This window comes from Doryrhamphus excisus, chromosome 18, assembly GCF_030265055.1.
Source record: "Doryrhamphus excisus isolate RoL2022-K1 chromosome 18, RoL_Dexc_1.0, whole genome shotgun sequence".
Classification (NCBI taxonomy): Eukaryota; Metazoa; Chordata; class Actinopteri; order Syngnathiformes; family Syngnathidae; genus Doryrhamphus; species Doryrhamphus excisus.
Genome location: NC_080483.1, coordinates 7293215 through 7320448, shown reverse-complemented (window position 1 = coordinate 7320448; position 27234 = coordinate 7293215). Strand labels below are relative to the sequence as shown.

Sequence of the window (27234 nt, the reverse complement as noted above, 5' to 3'; positions counted from 1 at the left end):
AATACCCTAAATTCTACACGTAACATGGTAACATCCCTTGCCGTTTCACAGTATGAATTTCGCGACTTCAATTTGGCACAGTTTTTCAAGAATATATTAATAAATCATGCTTTCTTTGTTGAATTTGGCATATTATTATTTTAAAATGTGCATATTTAAGCGATTATTATGATATATTATTATTATTAAAAAGGCCATCTCTGTGTGGAGTTTGCATGTTCTCCCCGTGCATGCGTGGGTTTTCTCCGGGTACTCCGGTTTCCTCCCACATTCCAAAAACATGCTAGGTTAATTGGCGACTCCAAATTGTCCATAGGTATGAATGTGAGTGTGAATGGTTGTTTGTCTATATGTGCCCTGTGATTGGCTGGCCACCAGTCCAGGGTGTACCCTGCCTCTCGCCCGAAGACAGCTGGGATAGGCTCCAGCACCCCCGCGACCCTCGTGAGGAAAAAGCGGTAGAAAATGAATGAATGAATTATTAAAATGGCAAAATGACGTATAGTACAAATATAAGTGTTATAGGGTTGCTAGTTAATGTCAAGAAGGCTCTAATAATCCATGACTCCATGTATTGTATTATAAACAGGTTTTCTATTGTCTAATTATTAACATATTCCATTTATAAATAAAGAATGTTACTTTGTGGAAATTCACTATCACGGCCTGGTCTAGAACCAATTAACCGCAATGAACAAGGGACAGTTAAAACACGGGTAATTATGTGCAAAATATGAGTTCCCCAGGTAAAACAGGAGGGTTGACAGGTATGATTGCAACATATCAACAATGAGTATTAAGCAAAGGCTGTGAGTACTTAAAAAATTGTCATTATGTGGTGTTGTGTGTAGAATTTTGACGAAAAAAATGAATTTATAAAATTTTGGAATAAGGCTGAAACATACGAAAGACATGTGAAAGCGAAATTTGAGGCCACTATTAATTTCCTGTATTGTCACTTCCAATGTAGATACATTCATTTTCATCAGTGATACCTTGGTTTTGGACCCTGGTGCTTAAGTTTGCTGTTTGCAACCCCCGGGGTCCAAAAAGATTTGGTCCACAAAGTTCCATTAATATCCAAGTTTCTCTTCGATGTTTCTTTAAGGGGTAAAAAGTGAGAAGGAGAAATGAATCGACTCCCTTTGATTTGTGACATCACATTTAAAAAGTGTGGTTGTGTTTACAGAGCGTCTATCCCTAGGACAAAGGAGAGATGTCCCGTCTAGTCATTTGATGGTCCTGCCTGACTGTTACTCACCAGCCTTGCTTTTGTTCTCAGCCTTTTATTGCTGCACAAATAGCCAGCAAGTTCTTAATGGGAATTAGCAGGGAATTGTACTTATGAAAATAACTATCAAAGATCCTAGGATAATGCATCCTAGGATCTTTTGGTATGCTATTAATAATAGCAGTCATTTATTTTGTTGTTTTATGAATATTTTTTTTATTTGTAGTCACTTTTTGTATTTCATTCAATCTAAGTTGGAAATAATTTTTACATATGTTATAATACAGGTAACAGTTAGTACATGTTTATGTCTTTATGCTTCACTGATTACGTCTTTTCCACATTTGTTGGCGGTCTTTGAACACAGCATAGCTGCATGTGAGACCCAAAAGTGAAACTACTGTATAACTTAGATACCATAAGCTAGCAGTAACGTGTGAGAAACATTCATAGAAATCGGTTGTGAAATATTTTGTGTAACCCAACTAACTAATTGTCCATCCCCCCCCCACAAAGGCCCCAAACAAGCTGAAGCTCATTGGTTTTGTTGATTGTGTGCTTCAGGGTTGCGGGGCAAGAGAAATGACTATTTAGTCTGTAAATGATTTCATCCTTAGTTGGTTTTCAAGTTGATGAAAGAAAGTCTGCAGAACTAAGGAGGGGTGAGCAGCCCAGAAAAATAAGGGGCAGCCATTGGGTCACCTCTCAGGAACACAGAGGATTCTATTGTGTGTGGGGAAACAATCATGAGGTTGCGTGATAGTAACCAATGCAAGAAGATAGAGTGTGGGAATCATACTATTGCAATACTTTTCTTCGCTCTACTTTTTTTTTTTTTTTGGTCTGTCATGATCCTTTGGTCTCTCTGAAAACCTCATCAGCACTCCCTTCTTCTGCAGAGGTGAGAGTGTACGGCATGACACACCTGCATGTAGACGATAATACAGTACACACTCATCTGGCAGCTCCAGAATGAGAGCAAATCCTCTGGTCAGCACTCTGCGTCCAGATGGTGCATGTGAAAGATCTCAGCTAGGGGTCCCAACGCTGTGCCCTTGAATGTGGGTGATTTATACCCCAGCAAAGGCGTGTGAAAGGCAGCACGAGGAGAGGAAACTTCCCACCGTAGCCTACGCTGTACATTGTGTGCCTCTTTATTTAGGAACCACCTTTGTCGCTGTCATTGAGTATAATGAATGAAGAGTGCAGTAATTGGCTGCAACCAGCAGAGGCACAGTTGAGTCAGTCTCCATTAGTTTGCTTCTTAAAAATACATGATGTTTAATACAGTATTATCGTATTTCATTCTACCGATAGTTATGAATAATATTAATAATTGGGGCTCTAGGTTGTCCTCATGCATGGGTTTTGTCCGAGTACTCCCACATCCCACAAAAACATGCTAGGTTAATTGGCGACTCCAAATTTTCCATAGGTATGAATGTGAGTGTGAATGGTTGTTTGTCTATTTGTGCCCTGTGATTGGCTACTGAGCAGACCAGGGTGTACCCCGCCTCTCACCCAAAGATACCTGGGATAGGCTCCAACATACCCGCGACCCTCGTGAGGATAAGCGGCATAGAAAAAGGATGGATGGACTCCACAACACATGCTAATGTTAGCACGTTAGCATTGATATCATGCTAATAATAGCATAGTTGTGTTTTTGCACTTTTCATGGGTAGACACAGTATATGAACACTTAGCTTCATCATGTTAGGTGTTAGCATTGCTAGCATGCTGACATTAGCATAGTAGCATTTTTATCAATTTCCATAGGTAGACCGTATTATATAGGGTGTTAGCATTGCTAGCATGCTGACATTAGCATAGTAGCATTTGTATCAATTTCCATAGGTAGACAGTATTATATAGGGTGTTAGCATTGTTAGCATGTAAACATAAACATACAAGCATTTTTTTGTTATTTTCACGAGTATGAACTTAAGCAGGTACTTGGCGCTTTCAGGCTGGGTGTTCTTACCATGTTAGCACGAAGGAGAGTCAGCATGGGTTCAGGTGGATGATAAAGTGATCAGACAGCGGAACGGTTGCCATGTTAAGCCATGTTGCATGCTAACATAATTATAATAACACTTGTAGAATTTTCAGAGGTATACACTTATACAAGCAGCACTGTTATGCTAGGTGTTAGCATGCTAATGTTAGCATTGTCAGCATTAATTAAGTCATTCACACTCTTCTATGGTATCTTTTCATGGTCAATGAATCTAAATGTGTAGATGAAATAAACACAGGACTAATATTCATGGTGGAAATCATAATAAGGAGGTGGGGGGTGATGGCGGTGGTCCGCTCTCTCTGAGTGCTTTTCTTGTTTCCATTATCTCCGATGTGAAAATGTTGAAAAATACCCTCACAAAAGTAAGACACGCACACCAAAACGTTAATGGGTTCACTCATGGCTAATACCACACCCCTCTACTAAGTTTGGTTGAAATCAATTTTTTGTACTATGAAATAGAAAATGAAAATAGAAAGGAAACTGTGATGTCCTTGGTGGAGGTAATAACAGTTGCTTCACCCGGAGAGACACAAGTATTCTTTGCTATTCTATAAACAAAGAATTGTTTGTACGCTTATCTCGACAATGAAAAGCAAAATGTCACAGTGCCCCCTCCCTATTATTAGTACCTCTTAGGAGTTGTATAGACATATGCTTTACTTCTCTTCGATTATTGCTTCAATCAGCGCCTGCTGAGGACACGCTGACCCAAGCTGACAAAGCAAGACGTTTCAAAAAAAGAATAAAAATATGAAGGAGGCTTGAGTCAAAATAGCTAATATTAAGGGTCAAATTGCGAGATAATCTTTCAACTGTCCATATTTTAACCAAGGGATTACTGTTTCAGATAATGAGGTTTGTGCATTTGGAAGTGAGCCAAGCTCAAAACGCTCCGTTTCAAAAGGTGTGGTCAAACTGCGCCTTTGTGATGTCACAGAGGGGCGGACTTCCTTATATGGTTCATAGTTAGGAAGCACTTAGGCGTGTGGGCAATCAGAGCGGAGTGGGTTGAATAAATTAAATCAGCACATTTAGACCGTTTTGGCAGCAAGTACAAATAACGGAAGCTGGAATAGGTGCAGATTCTGGAAAGTCTAAAAGGTTTTCTGTGCGGGTCGAAAAATGAGCATAATAGGTCCCCTTTAAAGGAGTCCTTTTTTGGCTCCTCTCCTTAAATAGAGCTGGTTCTTTAGGCTTCTTAACAGCTAAACGGATTTTTTTCATTGCTTAAATTAATACCCGGAAAAATTTATTTTTAATGTAAAAATTAGGGCTGATCATGATTAATCACATTTTCTCCATAGTTAACTTACAATTAATCACATTTAATCGCAGATAGAAATAAGTTTTTATAATAAGTAGGAGAAATCTCTATGTGCTAAACGATTCGATATGCAACTACAACGATAATTACAACAAATTTTATGTAAAAGGATATCAATGATGGAACTATAGGCCATTATTTAAAACAATACGGTCATATTCCTCATAATATTACAATTGTATTCTCACAAAACTGCAACTTTTTTCTCATTAGAATACAACTATAAATTAAATATAAGTAATGCATGCGTTGTTTTTTCCGGGTGTTCCGGTTTCCTCCCACATTCCATAAACATGTTAATGTTAATGGTTAATTGGCGACTCCAAATTGTCCATAGGTATGAATGTGAGTGTGAATGGTTGTTTGTCTATATGTGCCCTGTGATTGGCTGGCCACCAGTCCAGGGTGTACCCCGCCTCAAGGCCGAAGACAGCTGGGATAGGCTCCAGCACCCCGGGACCCTCGTGAGGAAAAGCAGTAGAAAATGAATGAAGTATGAATCAATATTATTATTAGAAATAGAATAAGATATGTATTTTTTCAGAGGAAAAAGAGGTGGTTTAGTCCATTTTAAAAATAAGATGAGGAGCCCATCCCTGGAGTATACAAGCAGTGTGTGAAGAAAGTGTGGAAATGCATGAATCGTCTTATAGAGTGTGAGACTGTGAGAAGAGTTGGAAAAGGAAGATGGGGGGGGGGGGGCAGGTAGTTATTCTGGTGACTAACTCTGACACGCTCACGTGGCGCCCAGTGCCAGTCCATCCGTCATCCAGCTCTCCCACTGATGAGCGCTGGAAACAAATCTGAGAAAGTCCGCTATGTATTTTTCCCGCCTGGTTGACTTGTTGGAGTCGTCACAGGGACCCCACGTGCCCCTGCACCCCGCACACCACCAACACCTCCCTTGTCTTCTTCTTCATCTGAGCTATTCATTACGCATATAGTTTGTTTGTTTTCATCGCACTCCCCTTTGCTTATTCCATTCCTCATTCATCTCCAACGTGTGAGGCCATCAATCACTGTCACGTTGCCGCTCAGCGTGTCACTCACGCTGCCACACCTTTCTTGTTTAGTCTAACCTCCATACATTTCAACACAAATAGCTTGGCAGGTGACGAGGACAAGCGTTTTTTTTTTCTCTCTCTACAATCTGATTCAAATATATGTTTACACGCTTACAAATGAGAAATTGAGGAGCAAGACGTCAGGAGCCCGACTAGCCCTGCTGGCTACATAGCAGACTCCTGCAACACTTATTTAGATGAAAGATTAAAGCTAAGAGTGCCAGCACTCTTATTTAAGGGAGGAATGGGAGAGCTGTCATCTTTTGATGCATTGCCTGCCATCCTGAATGCAAACGAGGCACCCTCACTCAGCAAATACCACCAAACTACTTGACAGCCCCCCCCCCCCACCAAAAAAAAAACTTTCCTCAGGTGAATCGATCAAGGTCACAGTGGAGACGAGCCCCTCCCAAGTCACCGAGGGACACGAGTCAGTATGATAGTGTACACTAGATCAGTGGCTATGGGACCCACCATCACCCGCCTATAAACACCAAAGGTTACAGCTCAACTGTTTTATACGCATTTTATATGCCATTTTATACGCCTCCAATCTTCATGAGGGTCATGGATATGCTGGAACCTATGCCAGCTGTCTTTGGGCAAGAGGCAGGGTACACCCTGGACTGGTCGACTTCTCTGTAACACAGCTGCACAGTAGTCAAGTGGTTAGCGCGCATCCGTCTCCTCCATTTCCTCCCACATTCCAAAAACATGCTAGGTTAATTGGTGACTCCAAATTGTCCATAGGTATGAATGTGATTGTGAATGGTTGTTTGTCTATATGTGCCCTGTGACAAAACACAAAAGCCACAATGAGCAGGAGACACCGTGGGTGCAAAGAGGGTTGCCAAGCTGGAGGGCCGGGAACACTGGACGCACCACCTGAAAAACCCTGGCAAAGGCTGGTCCTCGAGTGGAGGAGACAGATTACACCAAAAAAAGCAATCAATGTTGTCAAAGTGTCCAAAAACGAGGAAAATGCTGTCTGTACATGCAGCATAAACTCAGAGGAAATAATCCCAGGTGAAGTCCATCTGCTGAAAAAGGGGTAGGAGATGATCAGGTGGAGGTGCGTCCTGTGGTCCCCGCCTTCTGCTGGAGGGAGAGCTCCTGCACAGAAAAAAACACACCCAGGAGAAGGCAGGGATGTACCGAGGGCAAGGACAGGAAGGGCGTGGCGGTGAAACTATATATGTATATATATATATATACGTATATATGTATATATATGCATACTGCTGCATGCTGCACATTGAACAGTTCAGAACTAAATATGAATTCTCATACTGTGGTGCAAGCACCAAGCCCTCTTGCTAGCTTGACATTGATGTTGTTGTCCAATTTCAGATCAACATTTGTAATAAATGTTACTTAATTGTAAATACTGAATTAGCTTATGGGTGTCCAAACCTTTTCCACCATATCCTTTGATATGGTAAAATCAAAGGATTTGGGGGTCACTTTGAAATTTTCCATTTTGTAAACCAACCCATGTAGATGTGTTTTTTTCCACTGCTGTTTTTTAATTTTCAATTCAAACATTTCAAATGTCTTCTTATATATTTTTTCGGAGCACTGTACTTTTTATTCCCAAAATATTTTGACTTTATTCATGTAATGGTAATGTACATTTTTTCCCAAAACTGCAAATAATTTCTTTGTTTTGTTACTAAAATGTCCAAAATTATTGAAGAAATTATTCAGAAAATAAGGATTTATTACAGTATTAGTTTATAATATTATGACTTTATTCTAATATTTCAAATGTATTGTCAAAAAATGACTGCTTTGTTGTTTTTTTTAATTAATTGTATTTTAAAATGTGCCAAAGGCCAATAAAAAATCAGCCACCATTTGCAAAAGTCCTCAGGACCACACTTTGGACACCACTTCATTAGCCTCCGCTCCAGAATCCTCCCTTCTCTCTTCAATTACAAATTGTTCACTTGTTCAATCGATGTTTAAAGCGGATCTATTGTTCTTTTTCTACTTTTCTGACCTACAAATGTTGGAATATTATACTGGAATTTTGTCCACAGCACAGCACTGACAAAGTGGCTCTGACAATGAGTGCTCCTCCTCGTACAGGCGAGGTGGATGCAACGTCCTCACGTCCTAGTTCTCCTGAGCTCCACAGCAACAGCTGACAAAGTGTGTCCGACAATGAGTGCTCCTCCTTGCGCAGGTGAGGTGCAGGCAGCGATGTTGTGCCAAGACTGTATGCACTGAGTAAACACTCACGTCCAGCTTCTGAGCTCCACCGCACCAGCGGTGCCTACGTTACCACTCTTTTCAAGAAGCTCTCCAAAGGTTTCATTCTTTTATCATCAACCCCTATACCAAAAAAATTACAAAGTGTGGTTCGACAGTAGTCCAGAAGTAGTCTATAGTGCTTGGGAGTGTGACCAATCACAGCGAAGTGGGTGTGTCCGGAGGTGGCCGGTTGGTGGAATAAATTAAAACAGACGGTTTTGGAAAAACAGCTGGAATAGGTGCAGATTCTGGAAGATCTAGAAAGATTTCTGAGTGGGTTATTGTGTGTAGCTGCTCTATAGTCAATAGTAGTCCACATGTCAATGCAAACGGCCGAAAATTTGCATAATAGGTCCCCTTTAAGCCCTACAGATGCCTCAAACACATTTAAAGTATAGAATGGGTAGGATAAATAAATGTTGCTTCTTATTACTTTTCAAACTGTCATATCATTTTTGCCAATCATATTCAAAAGTAAACGAAACCATTCCCAAATAAAATGTTGCAGTCAAACTGAAGAACTTTCAAAGGCGTGGGACTCGCACCAGATTGACTTGTGTCCCACAGTTAGAGGTAACAAGGCAAGAATGGATGAAAAAAAGCTCCAAAGCAACATCAGTGCTAGTTGTCGCTGCATGAACGCATACATTGCATGGTAGAGGATTTCTACATGTCCCTCTTATTGCCTTCTGGTGCTATCCGCAATATTTTGCAATATTGTGGGCATATTACACTTAAGCTGGCACACAATACCTTCATAAATCCTTTTTGTGGCAGACACTTTCTTTCTTCTTCACTTCTTTAACTAAAAATTATTTCACAGCCGAGCGAGTCCTCTTGAAATAATATTACTTCTCAAGAAAGTGCTGTTATTCTGAGTTTTTTTTTTGTCTTATTGCACTCATAATCTCAGTGCGCATGGTGTCTATGTATAATAATATTGTCTTTTTACATTTTGTCCCTTTGCACTTTCTGCTCATATTGTCTCACAGACGTCCTAGGCTTTCTCTGCTCTCATCCCTCTTATTCATTTTTGTCTCCCCGGCTTGCTGTTATCTGTCTGGGCTCCATTTCTCTGCTCCCTGACACTCCCTGACTCAGTAGCTTTCATTTTCATGATAATCCAGTCACACCAGTGGACTGCGAAATCGCTTTGACTGCCTTTTCTCTCGTACTCCCTCAATCCACCCCCCACCCCCCCTTACCACTTTATCACTTTTTTACCCTCTGGTTTTATTTTGCTTCGTGTAATTAAATGACATTTTTAGTGCTCCCTCTTTTTTTTATATGTATGTGTTGGGGGGGGGAGCAGGGTAAGGAACAAGTTTTTTTTCATGATTTGACAGTTGTCAAAACAGAATGAAATCATTGGCTGTAAAATTGAACATGTCTGAGCCACTAGACCACACCACTAGGACCTTTACGTGTCCAATTTAGTTTCCAAATGCATTTTCCTACTAATATTACATTGGATCCCCATACACAGTTTTTGCTTTTCTAGCAAAAGATGATTTTTTTTATTTGTGGGAAAACCCAGCATTTTGTACCAATAATCTCCATAATTATACTTTTTATTGGGTGAACAGTATCATTGTCCCTATGTTGGTGAAGCTGGAGTTGCACAGAAAGTAGTCAGAGGCAATTGTCAACTTGCTTAAGGATGTGTTCTTTATTAGGAATGGAATATTTTCCAATCTGTTGTAGACAAGTACAGTAACATGTTTGTGCTATCACAGAGACTTAACACGCTGACAAGACCTCTCACTTGGAATGAAATATGGTTTTCTCTGCGTACTCCGGTTTCCTCCCACATACGACCAGCATACCCCCGCGACCCTAATGAGCATAAGCGGCATAGAAAATGGATGGATATAACTCTTGTTTGAAGTCAATTGTAAACTGTCCTCGAGAATATAAGAACAGAATGTTAGAATATAAGAATCCAGATGGACTTTCAAATATTTGGTCCAAAGAACGGTGACATTCACACCCTTACTCACACATCAGTTGATCAGTTGATCAACCCAAATTACAACTGATGTCACTGATGTGCACACTTCTAGAATGTGGAAACCCAACCCCCTGACCACAACAACATCTAAAGAACTGCAGGTCTCACTTCCCTCAGTTGTGGAGTTTGCATGTTCTCCCCGTGCATGCGTGGGTTTTCGCCGATTTCCTCCCAAATTCCAAAAACATGCTGGTTGTTTGTCTATATGTGCCCTGTGATTGGCTGGCGACCAGTCCAGGGTGTACCCCACCTCTTGCCCGAAGACAGCTGGGTTTGGCTCCAGCATCCCACAACCCTCGTGAGAATAAGCGTAGGAAAAATGTTCACTGATGCCGATATAAACGGTACAAACCAGACCGAAAAACTTAGCCACCTGCTTCACGGCGGTTTGTGCAAGTATTGTCTTGTAGTAGTGTAGCATCCCGACAGTGGAACACATATTCTGACACTCTTTATAAACGTTATTGCCCACCATAACACGGCAACTGCAGGGATCCGCTCCAAACAACAGTATCACGCTCCACACCAGCAACATAACATTTCCTCATTATCCACCAATCACGGTGAGGTGCAGTCACGAACACAGTAGCTGGTCATTACTGGCATGACACTGCCAGTCTCACATCACCACAATTGTGGATCAATCATCAATCTACTTCAACTGTAAGGGACTTTTAAGCCCTATAAAATCTTCTTAATTCTTTGCACATTTTGTGTGTTCTGTATTTGTACTTCATAGTGGTATGTATTCCTTAGTCATCATTTTATTCATATCATTGAAGTACTCCAACTAAGTACAACAACTCTTCAATATACTGAACCCCCAGTTGAGTACCTTGGAGGTGGAAAAGCACTATACATACAAGTGAAAGACCAATATACCAATATATGTTTGTGCAAAATTATATTGTTGGCCACATGATGACAAATACAAGCTGGCAGGCGCCGTGATCCAACTCCATGTGCACCCCTATCCTTTTCCAGGAAATGGTTTGATACTTTGTTGTAAAAGTCTTATCACCTTCTGGTGAGCTTGGATATCTAATCCTTCAGCTTGGCAGTCAAGTTCAGTCATTCATTCAGCAGGACAGGCAATATCTTTCATGCATTTGACTTGCTGCTAAATAGCGGTCAGAAAAATATAGCTGGCTTTTCTGCTCAATGGAAGGATGGCAGTGACAAGCACCTTCCAGCTCACACATGTCCCCACTCCTACAATATGCTGAATGCATAGGCAAGGCTAGCGCACTAAGCTGAGAAGAGAGGTTCACCACAGCCTCATCTTGGATTTCTGCCCCGTATTTTGTCAGGATTTTTTAAATTCTAGGGAATTTAAGTGAGTATCTACTGTATAATATACAATATCTATCATATATTATATACACGGCGTCACGGCGGTCGTGTGGTTAGCACGCAGACCTAACAGTTAGGAGACCAGGGTTCAATTCCACCCTCGGCCATCTCTGTGTGGAGTTTGCATCTTCTCCCCGTGCATGCGTGGGTTTTCTCCGGGTACTCCGGTTTCCTCCCACATACCAAAAACATGCTAGGTTAATTGGCGACTCCAAATTGTCCATAGGTATGAATGTGAGTGTGAATGGTTGTTTGTCTATATGTGCCCTGTGATTGGCTGGCCACCAGTCCAGGGTGTACCCCGCCTCTCGTCCGAAGACAGCTGGGATAGGCTCCAGTACCCCCGCGACCCTCGTGAGGATAAGCGGTAGAAAATGAATGAATGACCCTTTGTATTGAGTTGTGGACTCCTATAGACTCTTATAGAGCAGCTACACACAATAACCCGCAACATTTTCCAGAATCTGCACCTATTCCAGCTGCATTTCCTTTGATTTGTGCTTCCTGACAAATCGGTCTGTTTTAATTTATTCCACCCACGGCCCCTCCGCTGTGATTGGTCACACACCCAAAGTGCTCCCTAACTATGAAACATATAAGTCCGCCCTTCTGTGACATCACAAAGTGGCCGTTTTACCACACCTTTTGAAACGAGCATTTTGAGCCATCCAACTTCTTTCAGGGCTTTCTGGACTGGCTACCAGTCCAGGGTGTACCCCGCCTCTCTCACGAAGACAGCTGGGATAGGCTCCAGCACCCCCGCGACCCTCGTGAGGATAAGCGGTAGAAAATGAATGAATGATCCTGTTTGGAATGTCACCAGATTTAGCTACAAAGTCGGCAAGTTGGCAACACTGACTAGTACATCACATTTTTCCTTTCACATACATTTGTAATGTGTAGGCATTGCCTAGCAACAGCCAGTCCATCAAACAAAAACACACAGAAACTGTCCTAAAGTTGCTAAATTTGTTTACGTTCCACAGCAGCCCCTTTAGGCAGCAAAGAATGAATTACAGTATCTGCACCCAAAGCCGGCATACATAAAAATTCCCATAAACATAAACTGTTCACCATGAATTCATGTCCGTGGCCGATAAAAGGCTGAGTAGATGACGTCTCACTCAAGGTGGAACTGAAGGAGAACTTGTTGAAGAAACAATAAGTGGTCTTATTGCGGGAGTTGAACCGTTCTGACTCTTCCCCGTGACAGCGAATCAATGCGCCTGCAGCTCAGATGAAAATGAATTGATTGTGACCAATAAAAGTCCAATTAAACAAAGGAACAAGGCTGGCAAAAAAAAAGCTGTGAGACAGGCAGCCCTCATCGTCTCATCAGTCCTCAGGGAGGGAGGGCGTGGAAGTTACTGATGAATGCGGGAATGAAGTACATCGGATACCTGGATGGGTGAGGGCGCAGACATTGATCCGACACTTCCTTAATGATGAAAAGAGATCTTAATTGTGGCAATATATCAGCTTTCAGCAGTCAATTCTGAGCTGGTGTGACCTTTTCCCATTTAATAATAGTGTGAAGCTCCATCCTGCGCTCTGTCGCCTGCATGCATGCACACCTCATCCTATTTCCTGTCATGTCTGCTCTTTCTTTTCTCACTCTGAGCCACAGTCATAACCTTCCTGCATGAACAATCCTTACATTTCATTCGCCAGGTAGCTTATAGGCTTTCTCAAAGATGCTTTTTGCTCAGATGAACCTCTAAATGAAGTTAAAGATGATTAATGTTCCCTATTTCCTGGGAAATGTACACGAGCTCCTCACTCGCTGCTCTACTCATCGCACTTGTGCACTAATAACATTTTCCACGGCATCTCCCTCTGTCTCACAAGCTCTGTAATTTGATTGTGTGCGCTATGATTGTTCTCTTATTGAGTTGCCGCTTATCATGCATATGTATAAGTCCTCCGCCGTGCCTGTTCCATCTTCTGCTACAATATCCTCCAGCATTCTCACAAACACGGGGCTCATTCATAACCGGCGGGCAGCCCAATTTGCCTTTTTGACATGTGTAACGCTTCACGGTGAGGAATGGTTGCGGTTGTGTCGGGCCCAAATGGACACAACGGGGATTTCATAGCAGTGGATAGCTTCCGAAGACGTTTGCCGTAAATGTTTTTAACAGTTCTTTGCTCTACAGTAATCCCTCAATTAACAGGGTTAATTGGTTTCAGACTTGACAATGATAAATGAATTTCCACAAAGTCAGATTAAACGAAATAACCCCACTTTTACAGTCCTAATACTCAATATAGTAGACTTACTAACAGAGAATAAGACAGAAAAGACTCACGCATCTTAGCATCTTCCTCTTTTACTTACGGTTTCTGTACAGTACTTCCTGGGTGGCTATTGTCTCATTAACATTCATTCATTCATTTTCTACTGCTTATCCTCATGAGGGTCTCACAGGGTGCTGGAGCCTATCCCAGCAGTCTTTGGGCGAGAGGTGGTGTACACCCTGGACTGGTGGCCAGCCAATCACAGGGCACATATAGACAAACAACCATTCACACTCACATTCATACCTATGGACAATTTGGAGTCGCCAATTAACCTAGCATGTTTTTGGAATCTGGGAGGAAACCGGAGTACCCGGAGAAAACCCACGCATGCACGGGGAGAACATGCAAACTCCACACAGAGATGGCCGAGGGTGGAATTGAATCCAGGTCTGAACTTACCAGTCTTTTGAGTTCATACCAGGTAAGTCAAGGGTAGCTCATGAACTACCAGTAGCTCGTAACCACTTTTCAAGTAGCTCTCCAAAGAGTTTATTCATTTATTATCCTATATTGACAAAATTAGAAAGCGGGATTCGGCAGTAGTCTGGAAGTCATCAGGAGCGCTTGGGAGTGTGAAGAGCCTTGTTTACAAAAATGCAACAATTTCTGATTATTTCTTACCATGTGTTGAAAATACATATAGAATGGGAAAAACAAATTGTGTCAACACAGAACCACATACCTGAGAAGTGTTTTCACAAAGCACCTGGTGTATCTGGCAACCTGATCATTGAGCTTATTATCAAAATCTGTGGAAGCCTGTTGCTCTTGCTGACTGTACAAAAGCATTATCATGCACTAAAATTACTATATCTAGTTTTGCCCCCCAATTCACTGTTAAAACTTAGGCTACCATATATAAAGGTAGAGCTTGTGATTGTCGAGTGGTTAGCGCGCAGAACTTACAGCTAGGAGACCCAAGTTCAATCCCACCCTCGGGCATCTCTGTGTGGAGTTTGCATGTTCTCCCCGTGCATGCGTGGGTTTTCTCCGGGTACTCCGGTTTCCTCCCACATTCCAAAAACATGCTAGGTTAATTGGTGACTCCAAGTTGTCCTTAGGTGTGTAGTAGTAGTCAGGAAGTAGTTTGGGAGTGTGACCAGTTACAGCGGAGTGGGCGCGCCCGGAGATGGGCCGCCGGTGGAATAAATTAACCAGACCATTTTGGCGGGAAGCACAAATCCAAGGAAATACAGCTGGAATAGGTGTAGATCCTGGAAGATCAAAAACGTTATTGTGTGTAACTGCTCTATAGGAGTCCACAACTCAATACAAAAGGTGGAAAAAGTACCGTCATAGGTCCTTTAAGCAATATCCGGAAAAACAAAGATAGGCGGGTTGCATGGCGGACGAGTGGTCAGCGTGCAGACCTCACAGCTAGGAGACCCGAGTTCAATCCCATCCTCGGCCATCTCTGTGTGGAGTTTGCATGTTCTCCCCGTGCATGCGTGAGTTTTCTCCGGCTACTCCGGTTTCCTCCCACATTCCAAAAACATGCTAGGTTAATTGGTGACTCCAAATTGTCCATAGGTATGAATGTGAGTGTGAATGGTTGTTTGTCTATATGTGCCTGGGATTGGCTGGCCACCAGTCCAGGGTGTGCCCCTCCTCTCGCCTGAGGACAGCTGGGATAGGCTCCAGCACCCTCGTGAGGATAAGCGGTAGAAAATGAATGAATGAATGAATGAGTGGGTGGACTCGAAGGAGTTTGTCTGACATTTGGTGGTTCATTTTCATACTCCCTGATACATGCAAGAGCTACGGTGGCCTTTAAGGGTCAAAACCCGTGTGACTGCGTGTTGTACTCTGTATGCCTTGTCATCATCATCATCACAACTTTCCATCAGCTGCAAAAGTTTTCTGACAATTTTTGTGACTGTCTAAGCAACCAGAGGGTCAGTCGGCCTTATGTCACCTTATAAGGCAAATATCCTTTTTGTTAAAAAAAAAAAAAAGTCTATATAGTGTATGGATTTTATGTCCAGAGAAAATAGCTGATATTTTTCTTAGGAATCCTCACTGTTTAAATGGATTTACTGTCAAGAACACACATTTTTGTATTTATGCTTGTAAACTGCATCTATTGCCTACTGTTGGCATGAAAAGAGAAGATGGTACCTTCCAGCTATACTTTGTTTGCAAAGTTGCTGACATTGGACGTATATGACATGTTCTCTGAACGTGCAGAGATATCATCACATCATGTCGCCAGTTAATTGCTATTGCTAGTTAATTGCTAATTGGACAAGTAGATGCAGATATCACAATTGACTGGTAGCCTGGTCGAAGCTGCTGAAATACCTTTATCATAAAGGATAATGATGGCATTCCTGCACATGTGAAAGGATCATACTATAAAATGGACCCTAATAGCCAGGTTTATTTCTGTATTATTATATTATATTATATTATATTATATTATATTATATTATATTATATTATATTATATTATATTATATTATATTATATTATATTATATTATATTATATTATATTATATTATATTATATTATATTATATTATATTATATTATATTATTCATTTTCAACCACTTATCCTCACAAGGGTCGCGGCGGGGGCTGGAGCCTATCCCAGCTGTCTTCGGGCCAGAGGCAGGGTACACCCTGGACTGGTGGCCAGCCAATCACAGGGCACATATAGACAAACAACCATTCACACTCACATTCATACCTATGGACAATTTGGAGTCACCAATTAACCCGTTTTTGGAATGTGGGAGGAAGTCGGAGGGAAGTACCCGGAGAAAACCCACGCATGCACAGGGAGAACATGCAAACTCCACACAGAGATGGCCATGGGTGGAATTGAACCCAGGTCTCCTAGCTGTGAGGTCTGCGCGCTAACCACACAACCGCTGTGTCGCCCATATTATATTATATTATTCATTCATTCATTCATTTTCTACCGCTTTTTCCTCACGAGGGTCGCGGGGGGTGCTGGAGCCTATCCCAGCTGTCTTCGGGCGAGAGGCGGGGTACACCCTGGACTGGTTGCCAGCCAATCACAGGGCACATATAGACAAACAACCATTCACACTCACATTCATACCTATGGACAATTTGGAGTCGCTAATTAACCTAGCAAGTTTTTGGAATATGGGAGGAAACCGGAGTACCCGGAGAAAACCCACGCATGCACGGGGAGAACATGCAAACTCCACACAGAGATGGCCGAGGGCGGGGACCGAACCCTGGTCTCCTAGCTGTGAGGTCTGCGCACTAACCACCAGACCGCTGTGCCGCCTATATTATATTATATTATATTATATTATATTATATTATATTATATTATATTATATTATATTATATTATATTATATTATATTATATTATATTATATTATATTATATTATATTATATTATATTATATTATATTCTTTTTTATATATAATTTTTTATATATTATATTATATTCTATATGTCTTTGTTCTCATATGATGACTTTTACAGTTATTCAGGAAAATATATTAACTAAACTCCATACTCCCATGAGTCCGATCAACTAGAAATTGTTCACACCGCTATAAAAAAAAAACAACACACTGTGTAGCTTTAAGCTGTTAAGCATGAATCATCACAAAATTTGTAGCACATCACGGGGGCTGAAACTTGAACAAAAGTGGTTGAAAAGCATGGCCGCCATCTTTGCAAGGATATCTGTATTCTATGTTGATGATTTTAATGATGGTGCGAGCGGTGGTGGTCTGTTGCCACATTTTGAGAACTGATTAGCACTGTACCAGCAAGCAGTGTTGGCCTGACAGATGGCAACACGCAGCGCTAAAGCGCAGCACTGCTGACAGCACATTCATAAGGAAGTCATCATCACACATTCCCTGCACAAACTCCCAGGATTCTTTCCTGACGCTGCAGCTTATTTTTACCTCCCGTAGAGCAGTATGTTCTAGTAATGGGAAACGACATTCCTTTTACTGACTCGAGTTCTGATGAGTCACTCACTGAAGTGAATCGGGTGCTTGAGTCAATTGAGTCACCCATTGTAGAAAACATACCGTTTTGGAAATAAAAGGAAATGCAACTTGTATAGGTGCAGATTCTGGAAGATCTAGAAAGCTTTCTGTACGGCTTATCATGTGTAGCTGCTCTTTAGGAGTCTACAACTCAATACAAACGACTGAAAATGAGCTCGGTATCTTTGAATCCAGTTCAACACTAATCCCCTGATTCCATATCTTTCCAGTTTATTAATTAAGATGTTGTGATTAATTGTGTCAAAGGCTTTGATTAAATCCATAAATACTGCAACTGAACACTCCCTCTGGTCTAAGGACTTTCCTCTATGATTTCTATTAGTGCCAATATTGTATATTGACGAACATGGAATTGGGATTCTTGGCTATAATTTCCTTTCTTTCCTCCACTGACATAACATTTTGGATCTTTTGGTTCAATATTTACAAAGTATTCATTGGAAATCTACCTCTACCTACTACTACTACCTCTTTCATAGTATCATTTTTAACAGTTCCATCTCTATAATAGTGAGGCTAATCAGCGTTCCCAGTACCATTCCTGATAATACATTTCAGAATGTGCCATGTTGTTTTTATTTTTGTCTAGTAAATTACAGCAATGGCTGCACATATTTTTATATGTTTTGTAATGGTAATGGTAATGGTTTTATTTCATTTGAACATGCATCAGATTACAATTGAATGCATCACATAATCAGTTCACAGTTCCACATGTCCAAAAGGAGTAGGAAGAAGCAAAGTTTATGAAATCCTACCCCTCCATCTGGTACTTTTACAATCAGTAACTGTTACATTTGTTCACTTCCTGCTTTCCATAATACAGTTTAATTTTACAATCAGTAACTGTTTCATTTGTTCACTTCCTGCTTTCCATAATACAGTTTAAGGTTGTTTTTTTTGTTTTGTTTTGTTTTTAAATAATGTACCTCATACCGAAGTACGAGGTGATATGGCCATACAATGACATTATGTGTACCATAGTAACTGTCAATATAGTAATATATAAAGCACATCATGTACGTTTTCTCTGCTTCTTTAAATATCAATCTCCTATATTATTTTTTTTGTTGCATGAATTTTGCAAGCCTTTAGTCATCCATGTCTGATTCTTCTTTTTCTTATAAATTACTTCTTTTAAAGGACATTGCTTATCATAGCATTTCATATCAATATTAAGAACTTTTTTATATGCTTCATCAACATCATTTTCCCTGTACACACACTCCCATCTCTGTTCATTCATTTATTTTCTACCGCTTATCCTCACGAGGATCGCGGGGGTGCTGGAACCTACCCCAGCTGTCTTCAGAGGACTGGACTGGTCGCCAGCCAATCACAGGGCACATATAGACAAACAACCATTCACACTCACATTCATACCTATGGACAATTTGGAGTCGCCAATTAACCTAGCATGTTTTTGGAATGTGGGAGGAAACCGGAGTACCCGGAGAGAACCCACGCATGCACGGGGAGAACATGCAAACTCCACACAGAGATGGCCGAGGATGGGATTGAACTCAGGTCTCCTAGCTGTGAGGTCTGAGCGCTAACCACTCGACCGCCGTGCCGCCCCGTCCTCCTCAAAAAAGCATTCATTCATTCATTTTCTGCCGCTTTTCCTCAAGAGGGTCGCGGGGGTGCTGGAGCCTATCCCAGCTGTCTTCGGGCGAGAGGCGGGGTACACCCTGGACTGGTCGCCAGCCAATCACAGGATACTGAATTCAATAAAAAGCAAAACACTAAGGTGGTGTCCCTGTCTTTGTCTGAAGGTAAATGTAACCTTAAATAGTCATTTAAGGTTAACTCTGAGTTAAAGTAACAATTGCACAACTAAGAACATGTTCCATAAAAGGGTTAAGTCCGAATTCAGTTGTAAACTTGCAACTTTTTGAATGCCTCATTCATGACTTGCACTTCCTAGTATGGAATCACACTCTTGCCAGCATTGCTGCTCAGGCCTCCCGTACCAGCATGGAGGGCGGTGAGGGTATACAGATTATCTTCAGCGGGTCATTATCTTTGTCACTAATCATTTATCAACGCCTGCCATTTATGTATTTTTTGTGATAATTCCATCAGTCAATAAGCATTCACGTACTCTAGCATCAATCAACATAGGCAGTAATCCCCTCTGCAGGCGTGGTAATAAATTGCCAGCAGAAATAGATACATTCATTTTATGACTGAATGCATTAGCAGGGCTGAGTGATGCACTGTACTAATAGAAATATGGACTTGTGTGTTAGATTGAGTGATTGATGACAAACCTGTCACGACTAAAGACAAGCAAGGATGTGATCACGGACTAGTCTTGAAAGGTTTGGGGTTGGATTCTCTGGGGAAGCATACCTTGACAGCTGCGTGTGTTTTCACATGCATGAATATGGATAGAAAGCATGAGTGTCATGTGACTGATGAGACATGAAAGATTTGTCGTCAGTCAGACCTGAGAATAACCAGCATGGCTGTAGATTAAACGCAGAAAGCTGTCTAAACAAACACACACACACACACACACACACTACTATTGTCTTACACGCTCGCTTTGTTTGGTAGTCTGGAACAACAAAAATTCAAAAATAGATGGTTTTGTTTTATTGAATTTGGGGGAGATGAAGCATGGAAACGTTTAACAAATTTGATGTCTGTAGATTTGATTTCTGGGGTGATTTATTTTAAACTTGTACTAATTTGTCTTGTAGTATTATAAGTTAATTGTTTAGTTAGATTGTTCTCTACTTTAATAATGGGTACTAATTACTAGATTTTGGGTTGATCTCAATAAAGTGAGTTATTGTAATCCCTCATTTATCACGGTAAATTGATTCCAGACCTGATTGTGATGAATTCATTTCTGCAAAACTGGATTTCTAATTTTTAAATGGAATGTTTTTGTAGCACGTTGTAGTATGTTAAAGTGGTGCAGGTCATGTATGAGGACTGTAAGACAATGGTAAGATGTGCTGTAGGTGTGACAGAAGAGTTCAAGGTGGAGGTGGGACTGCACCAGGGATCAGCTCTGAGCCCCTTCTTGTTTGCTACGGTGATGGACAGGCTGACAGATGAGCTTAGACAAGAATCTCCATGGACTGTGGTGTTTGCGGATGACGAAGATGATTTCTAGTGAGAGTAGGGAACAGGTGGAGGAGATGCTAGAAGAGTGGAGGTTTGCCCTGGAAAGGAGAGGAATGAAGATTAGCCACAGCAAGACCGAGTATATGTGTGTAAATGAGAGGGACCCAAGTGGAAGAGTGAGGTTACAGGGAGAAGAGATACAGAAGGTGGAGAATTTTAAGTACTTGGGGTCAACAGTCCAGAACAATGGAGATTGTAAAAAGTCGTGTGCAGGTAGGATGGAATGGGTGGAGAAAAGTGTCAGGCGTGATGTGTGATAGAAGAGTTTCAGCTAAAATGAAAGGAAAGGTATACAAAAACATGTTGTTTGGTCTAGAGACAGTACCACGGAGGAAAAGACAGGAACCAGAACTGGAGGTAGCAGAGATGAGGATGCTGAGGTTCTCATTGGGAGTGACCAAGATGGATAGGATCACAAACGAGTACATCAGAGGGACATTACATGTTAGAGGCCTAATTGTGTTTTTTTTTTTTCAATATTAGAGCCGTCTTGACATGAAACTGTCATCTTTACACTCTTATTACCCAATAGAGTAGACATAACAAGAGAAAATAAGCCATATGAGACATTGCTTAAAACTTGTGTTGCTGTAGATGTCTTCTGGTGCTAGGTTACTTGAGCGGGATGGGGGGGGGGGGGGCAGGAAGTGACATTGTTCAGAGTTGGGCTAGGGATTATTGTGCTTATGTAATGGCTGAGTTGTAGGAAAAAATATTTTTTTAAAAATAAGCTTTTTCATGGGTGGCACGGCGGTCTAGTGGTTAGCGCGCAGACCTCACAGCTAGGAGACCAGGGTTCAATTCCACCCTCGGCCATTTCTGTGTGGAGTTTGCATGTTCTCCCCGTGCATGCGTGGGTTTTCTCCGGGTACTCCGGTTTCCTCCCACATTCCAAAAACATGCTAGGTTAATTGGCCACTCCAAATTGTCCATAGGTATGAATGTGAGTGTGAATGGTTGTTTGTCTATATGTGCCCTGTGATTGGCTGGCGACCAGTCCAGGGTGTACCCCGCCTCTCGCCCGAAGACAGCTGGGATAGGCTCCAGCACCCCCGCGACCCTCGTGAGGAAAAAGCGGTAGAAAATGAATGAATGAAAAACTTTTTCATAATTTACAATGGACTGAAAGTATTTTTTAAAATGATATGAAAATGACATAATTGATGTATACTTCCCATCACTAGTGACAATAAGTGTGTCATCTATTAAGTATGCATCTGATACTCCTTTTGTCATTTTTCTTCCATGTCAAGGTCCAAGGGTTGGACAAGAGAGTGGACTTCTCAGAGCTGGGCCCAGTGGGCTCGGCAATGAAGACTCTTCCTTACGGCATGTCTGGAAGCACAGGTGGAGCATCACCAGGAGGGCCGGTGAAACCTCCTTACCAAACCCGAATCTTCACGTCCTCCTTTGACCAGACGCCCATGAAATCCAAGCCGCCCACCTACAGTTTCTTTAACCCCTACGACACGACCCGGAATCAGTCCTTGCTGGTAGACCAGACAGGCTACCGCTCAAAGCGGAAGCCCTCTCTGAAGACGGCTATGAAGACCAAGAAGATCTTTGGCTGGGGGGATTTTTACTTCAACGTCAAGACTCTCAAGTTCAGCTTATTGGTGACTGGGAAGATTGTGGACCACATCAATGGAACGTTCACCGTGTACTTCCGTCACAATTCATCCAGTCTCGGGAACGTGTCAGTCAGTATTGTTCCTCCAACTAAAGTAGTGGAATTTGAGGTCCTTCAGCAGCAGCAGTTCTTGCACCCCCATAGTCAACAGGAGGTCCAGATCCAGGACACCCAGCAATCTACTATCGACCCCAAAGAGGTGAAGACCTTTAACTGCCGAGTGGAGTATGAGAAAACCAACAGATCCAAGAAGCCCAAACCCTGCCTCTACGACCCGTCTCAGACGTGCTTCACGGAGCACACTCAGTCACACGCCGCCTGGCTGTGCGCTAAACCCTTCAAGGTCATCTGCATCTTCATCTCCTTCTTTAGCATCGATTACAAGCTGGTTCAGAAGGTGTGCCCGGACTACAACTTCCAAAGTGAGCACCCTTACTTTGGATAAAAAGCGACAGAAGAGACACCGACGGGAATGATAGTCATATTGATTATATATTGATGGAGCAGGGGACATCTTCTTGCCTCTAAGATGCTGTGAAATGTGGATTGAAATCAAGTATAATCAAAGTTATGGATGCTTAGGATGAGGAGGAGTCCTTCCCCCGCCCTTCCCTCTACTTTCTGTTTTTTGCAGTTGTTTCTGTAAATATTAATCTCATCCTCAGCGCTGTTCTTGTTTTGAGATTTTTTTTTTTCTCAGTATTTTTACCGTATTGACCTAAATGCAAGAAGGTTTTTTTTTTCCTTAGACGGAGTCAGAAAAAGGCAGTTCTTATTTTGGGGGTATTCGGGATCTGGAGATCTATACATGTAAACTTGCGCCAAACAACTTCTCCCCACGTGAGTCAGAGCTTTTCTTCCTGTTACTCACAAACAGCATTTTTGATACTAATTTTAACATAATGTTGATCAGCGGTGTTGGGAGTAATGGTGTTAGTAACATTGTTACTGTTTTCCTGTCATGGGTAATCTAACTCATTATAACATAGTTACCATTGTGAAATGAAATGCAGTGCATCATTATTTTTTGCACCAATATCTAACAACTGTGCATTCATAAAGATATAATGTTTGAGAATGAGTTGCATCTCTTGAGCGGCGCTTTGAAGTGAATATGAGAGCCGTTTTGCAGAAATAAGAATATAGGGTATAAGAACAAGCTGTTGGTTCTCATCATTCACTTCAAGTGCTCATGATGCCAAAAAATAAAAACAACAATAAAAAAATGAAATTACCGTAATTCCCACATTATAAGATGCCACTTTATTCAGATGCTTTGAACCCAAAATGGCAAAATAACGAAAAGAATTCCCATGATAGAGTACCAAAACAGAAAGTAGTGCATACCGCAGTCGAAGCTAATATCACATGTTTTGAAGTCTTACACAGCAATAGTGTTTTGATCTGACAAATCTTAACTAAATTTGATCAAGTCTGGAATTATGACAACTTCGGCATGGAAAAAAAGGATAGCGATAGCTGATGGTAGACGCACCCTTCTAAAACATTCAGTCTTTCCTTTGTCTGAGGCACAGTATCGACTGTCGAGGAATGTGCCGATCATAACATCGAAGACTCTGACGTAGCGAATGGTATCTTTTAAAAATGTCAACAGGCTCACTCCGTCTGCTCGAATATTCGCCACAGCAAATTGCGGGACAATGCCGGAAAGCAGGATTCCTTCTTTATGAATGGAATATTTTCATAGTTCTAGGATAGAAAATATGTTTAAGACCTTCTAAATATGTTTTTTCACATTATGAATGAAATAATACTCACTTTTGCACTTGTGTTAGTCAATATACTTGACATAAAAATATAAATTTGACAGTTGCATTTACAGCATACTTGCTGGCTAAATCATCCCACAGCGACTTAACACTCAAAAGGTAGCTAAGGAATATACAAGAAAAGTACCAACATAAGTTTAGAATAAAATACTATGTTAACTAACTAACTAACTATGTTATGTTAACTATGTTAAGCAGTTCATTGGACATGGCTGCCGGGGAGCTTCAATTTTTCACCTGAGGGATCCCTTTCCTGGGAAGCAATGCATGAGGGGAAACCATTAAAATATATTTTTTTATTCTAAACTCATATTGGTTCTTGTCTTGTATATTTCTTACCTAACTTTTGTTTGTTAAGGTGACATGTAATGATTTTAGCATTCTTTCTCAGATGACACCGTGAGTCATACTGTTTTACATAAAAATATAAATTTGACACTTGACACTGGTTAGCATTTACAGCATACTTGCTGGCTAAATCATCCCACAGTGACTTAACACTCAAAAGGTAGCTAAGGAATATATATGAAAAGTACCAACTCAAGTTTAGAATAAAAAACAACAACTATGTTAACTAACTAACTAACTGTATTATGTTAAAACTATGTTAAGCAGTTCATTGGACATGGCTGCCGGAGAGCTTCAATTTTTCACCAGAGGGATCCCTTTGCTGGGAAGCAATGCATGAGCGGAAACCGTGAAAATATATTTTTTTAATTCTAAACTCATATTGGTTCTTGTCTTGTATATTTCTTACCTAACTTTTGTTTGTTAAGGTGACATGTAATGATTTTAGCATTCTTTCTCAGATGACACCGTGAGTCATACTGTTTTACATAAAAATATAAATTTGACACTTGACACTGGTTAGCATTTACAGCATACTTGCTGGCTAAATCATCCCACAGCGACTTAACACTCAAAAGATAGCTAAGGAATATACAAGAAAAGTACCAACACAAGTTTAGAATAAAAAAACAACAACTTTGTTAACTAACTAACTAACTATGTTATGTTAACTATGTTAAGCAGTTCATTGGACATGGTTGCCGGGGAGCTTAAATTTTTCACCAGAGGGATCCCTTTGCTGGGAAGCAATGCATGATTGGAAACCGTTAAAATATATTTTTTAATTCTAAACTCATATTGGTTCTTGTCTTGTATATTTCTTACCTAACTTTTGTTTGTTAAGGTGACATGTAATTTATTTAGGGTTCTTTGTCAGACTGTTATATTGAGTAATGACGATTTCCAATGTGTTGACAAGCTTGTTGTGAGTTCCCTTGTAGCTTGGGATTGGCTCCTGCCAAAGAAAGAGCTACCGTTTCCTCACTGATTTGCAAGCAGGCACGAGATTGAGACAATTTGTTGTAGTTTCGGAGTAAAGGAGATGTCATGAGATTAGAACATGCCCATAAATGAACCGCGTCAGGGTTCAAAGTTTAAGAAAAAAATGGTGGCTTATACACCGGAAATTACGGTATAACTAATTATTTTTTGAATTCCCCCAACACCACAGTTACGGTGCTAATGTTAAGATAACCGTGTTTAATGAAGCAGCATCCTTCCAAAAGCAGGTCTTGAGAAACAGGGTTGTCTTGTATTTGGGGTCTATAGATTTATACATTCAAAGATTTTCTCCCAGCTATGGTCTTAAAAAAAAAAGAGGGGTCGCCTATATTCGGGTCAATACGGTACTTTATGCAGTTGAGAACAACCCTACGACTTCAACTTGGACTGTAAGGGAGGCCGCCATGAATGTATGGCTTCTATAGTGTTTTTGTAGACTGACTGTTGTTCATGCCCTGTGCCCCCACATCTCAATCCCCGGATAGAAGAGAGACTTCAATGTATGAGAAATGCTATGCTGAATATGCATAAAATATGCTGTATGAAAAAGCACATTAAAATATTTTAAACCTTCCGCCGTTTGCAGTGCAAAGTGAATGTCTTCTTTCTTTCTCAAAGCCAGAAGCACAATTACAAGCTGCGGAAGATTTGTCAAGAATTTCCCTGTTATCTGGACAAGGACAGCACATGCAGAGTGAAGTTACGTTTCATTACGATTAGGGATTTGCAGGCCAAGCTTTGTGAAGATATGTCCTTTTAATTTTCTACAACATATTGAAGGGAACTTTGTTTTGCTTTGGAATTTCACCATGAAGCCTGAAGCATCCCAAAGATGATGGCACATTGGGAGTGCTTATTAAAGACATGTTGGATTTGAGAACATTCCGATTACATACTGTATATGGAGACATTTAAGTGGAAATTAATATGCTACACTAATATGCATGTAATATAACTTTGCTTTTCAAACCAGATTTCATTACATTATTTATATTGTGTATTATTCATATTGTTTATTATGATTTTGTAATTCATTCATTTTCTACCACTTACATCCTTCACAGCTTCTGGAGCCTATCTTTCTGTCATGGGGTGCCAAACATATGTACATAAACATACGTATGCACGTTCCCTCAAACAATTCTTATTTTATTTTAATTAATTTTAATTAATTTTAAATATTTTAAATGCCTGTGTTTATTCAAAGACATTGCATTGTTGTCTTCTACTCATTTTTAAACATGGTTTATAATATGTTAAGATTGTGACTTTATTCTCATTTATTCCTATAACTTTAAATTTGTCACTAAAATATACAGAGATTTTTTGGGGGGGTGGAAATGTGACTTTGTTAAAATTGTTACTTGGTCTTCCAAATTTTTTTATGTAATAATTTGACTTGATTCTCATAATATTATGGTTTTATCTTGAAATATATATATATTTTGCTACAAATAGAACTGATTTCTTGTAATAGTGCAAATGTATTCACGTTAAACATTAAATTGATTCTAATAAAAATATGAATTAGTCATACTAGAAGAATACACATCAACATGATATATGTAACATATAATATAAAGTATAAGTATATATAAAATATAAAGTAAGAATATAAAATATAACTTCTCTTAATATTGCAACTTCATTCCTGTAAAATGACTTTTTACAGGAAAAATTATTTTTTTGACATTTTTTTCAGCATTTTCATTGTTTTCAAGTAAAATTGTGCATGTTTTTTGTTTTA

The 27234-nt window shown here is 40.5% G+C and overlaps 1 protein-coding gene across 2 annotated transcripts in view; it reads left to right on the top strand.

Annotated features, from left to right (window-relative positions):
- The window catches only part of LOC131106237 (neurexophilin-4), an 87930-nt gene extending 61875 nt beyond the window's left edge, over window positions 1-26055 (top strand). For both annotated transcript variants that reach the window (XM_058055125.1, XM_058055124.1), the window contains one exon: window positions 21971-26055. In XM_058055125.1, the coding sequence (XP_057911108.1) occupies window positions 22028-22792 (765 nt within the window). In that variant the 5' untranslated portion in view covers window positions 21971-22027 and the 3' untranslated portion in view covers window positions 22793-26055. The remainder of the gene's footprint in view (window positions 1-21970) is intronic.
- Window positions 26056-27234: the final 1179 nt, after the last annotated feature.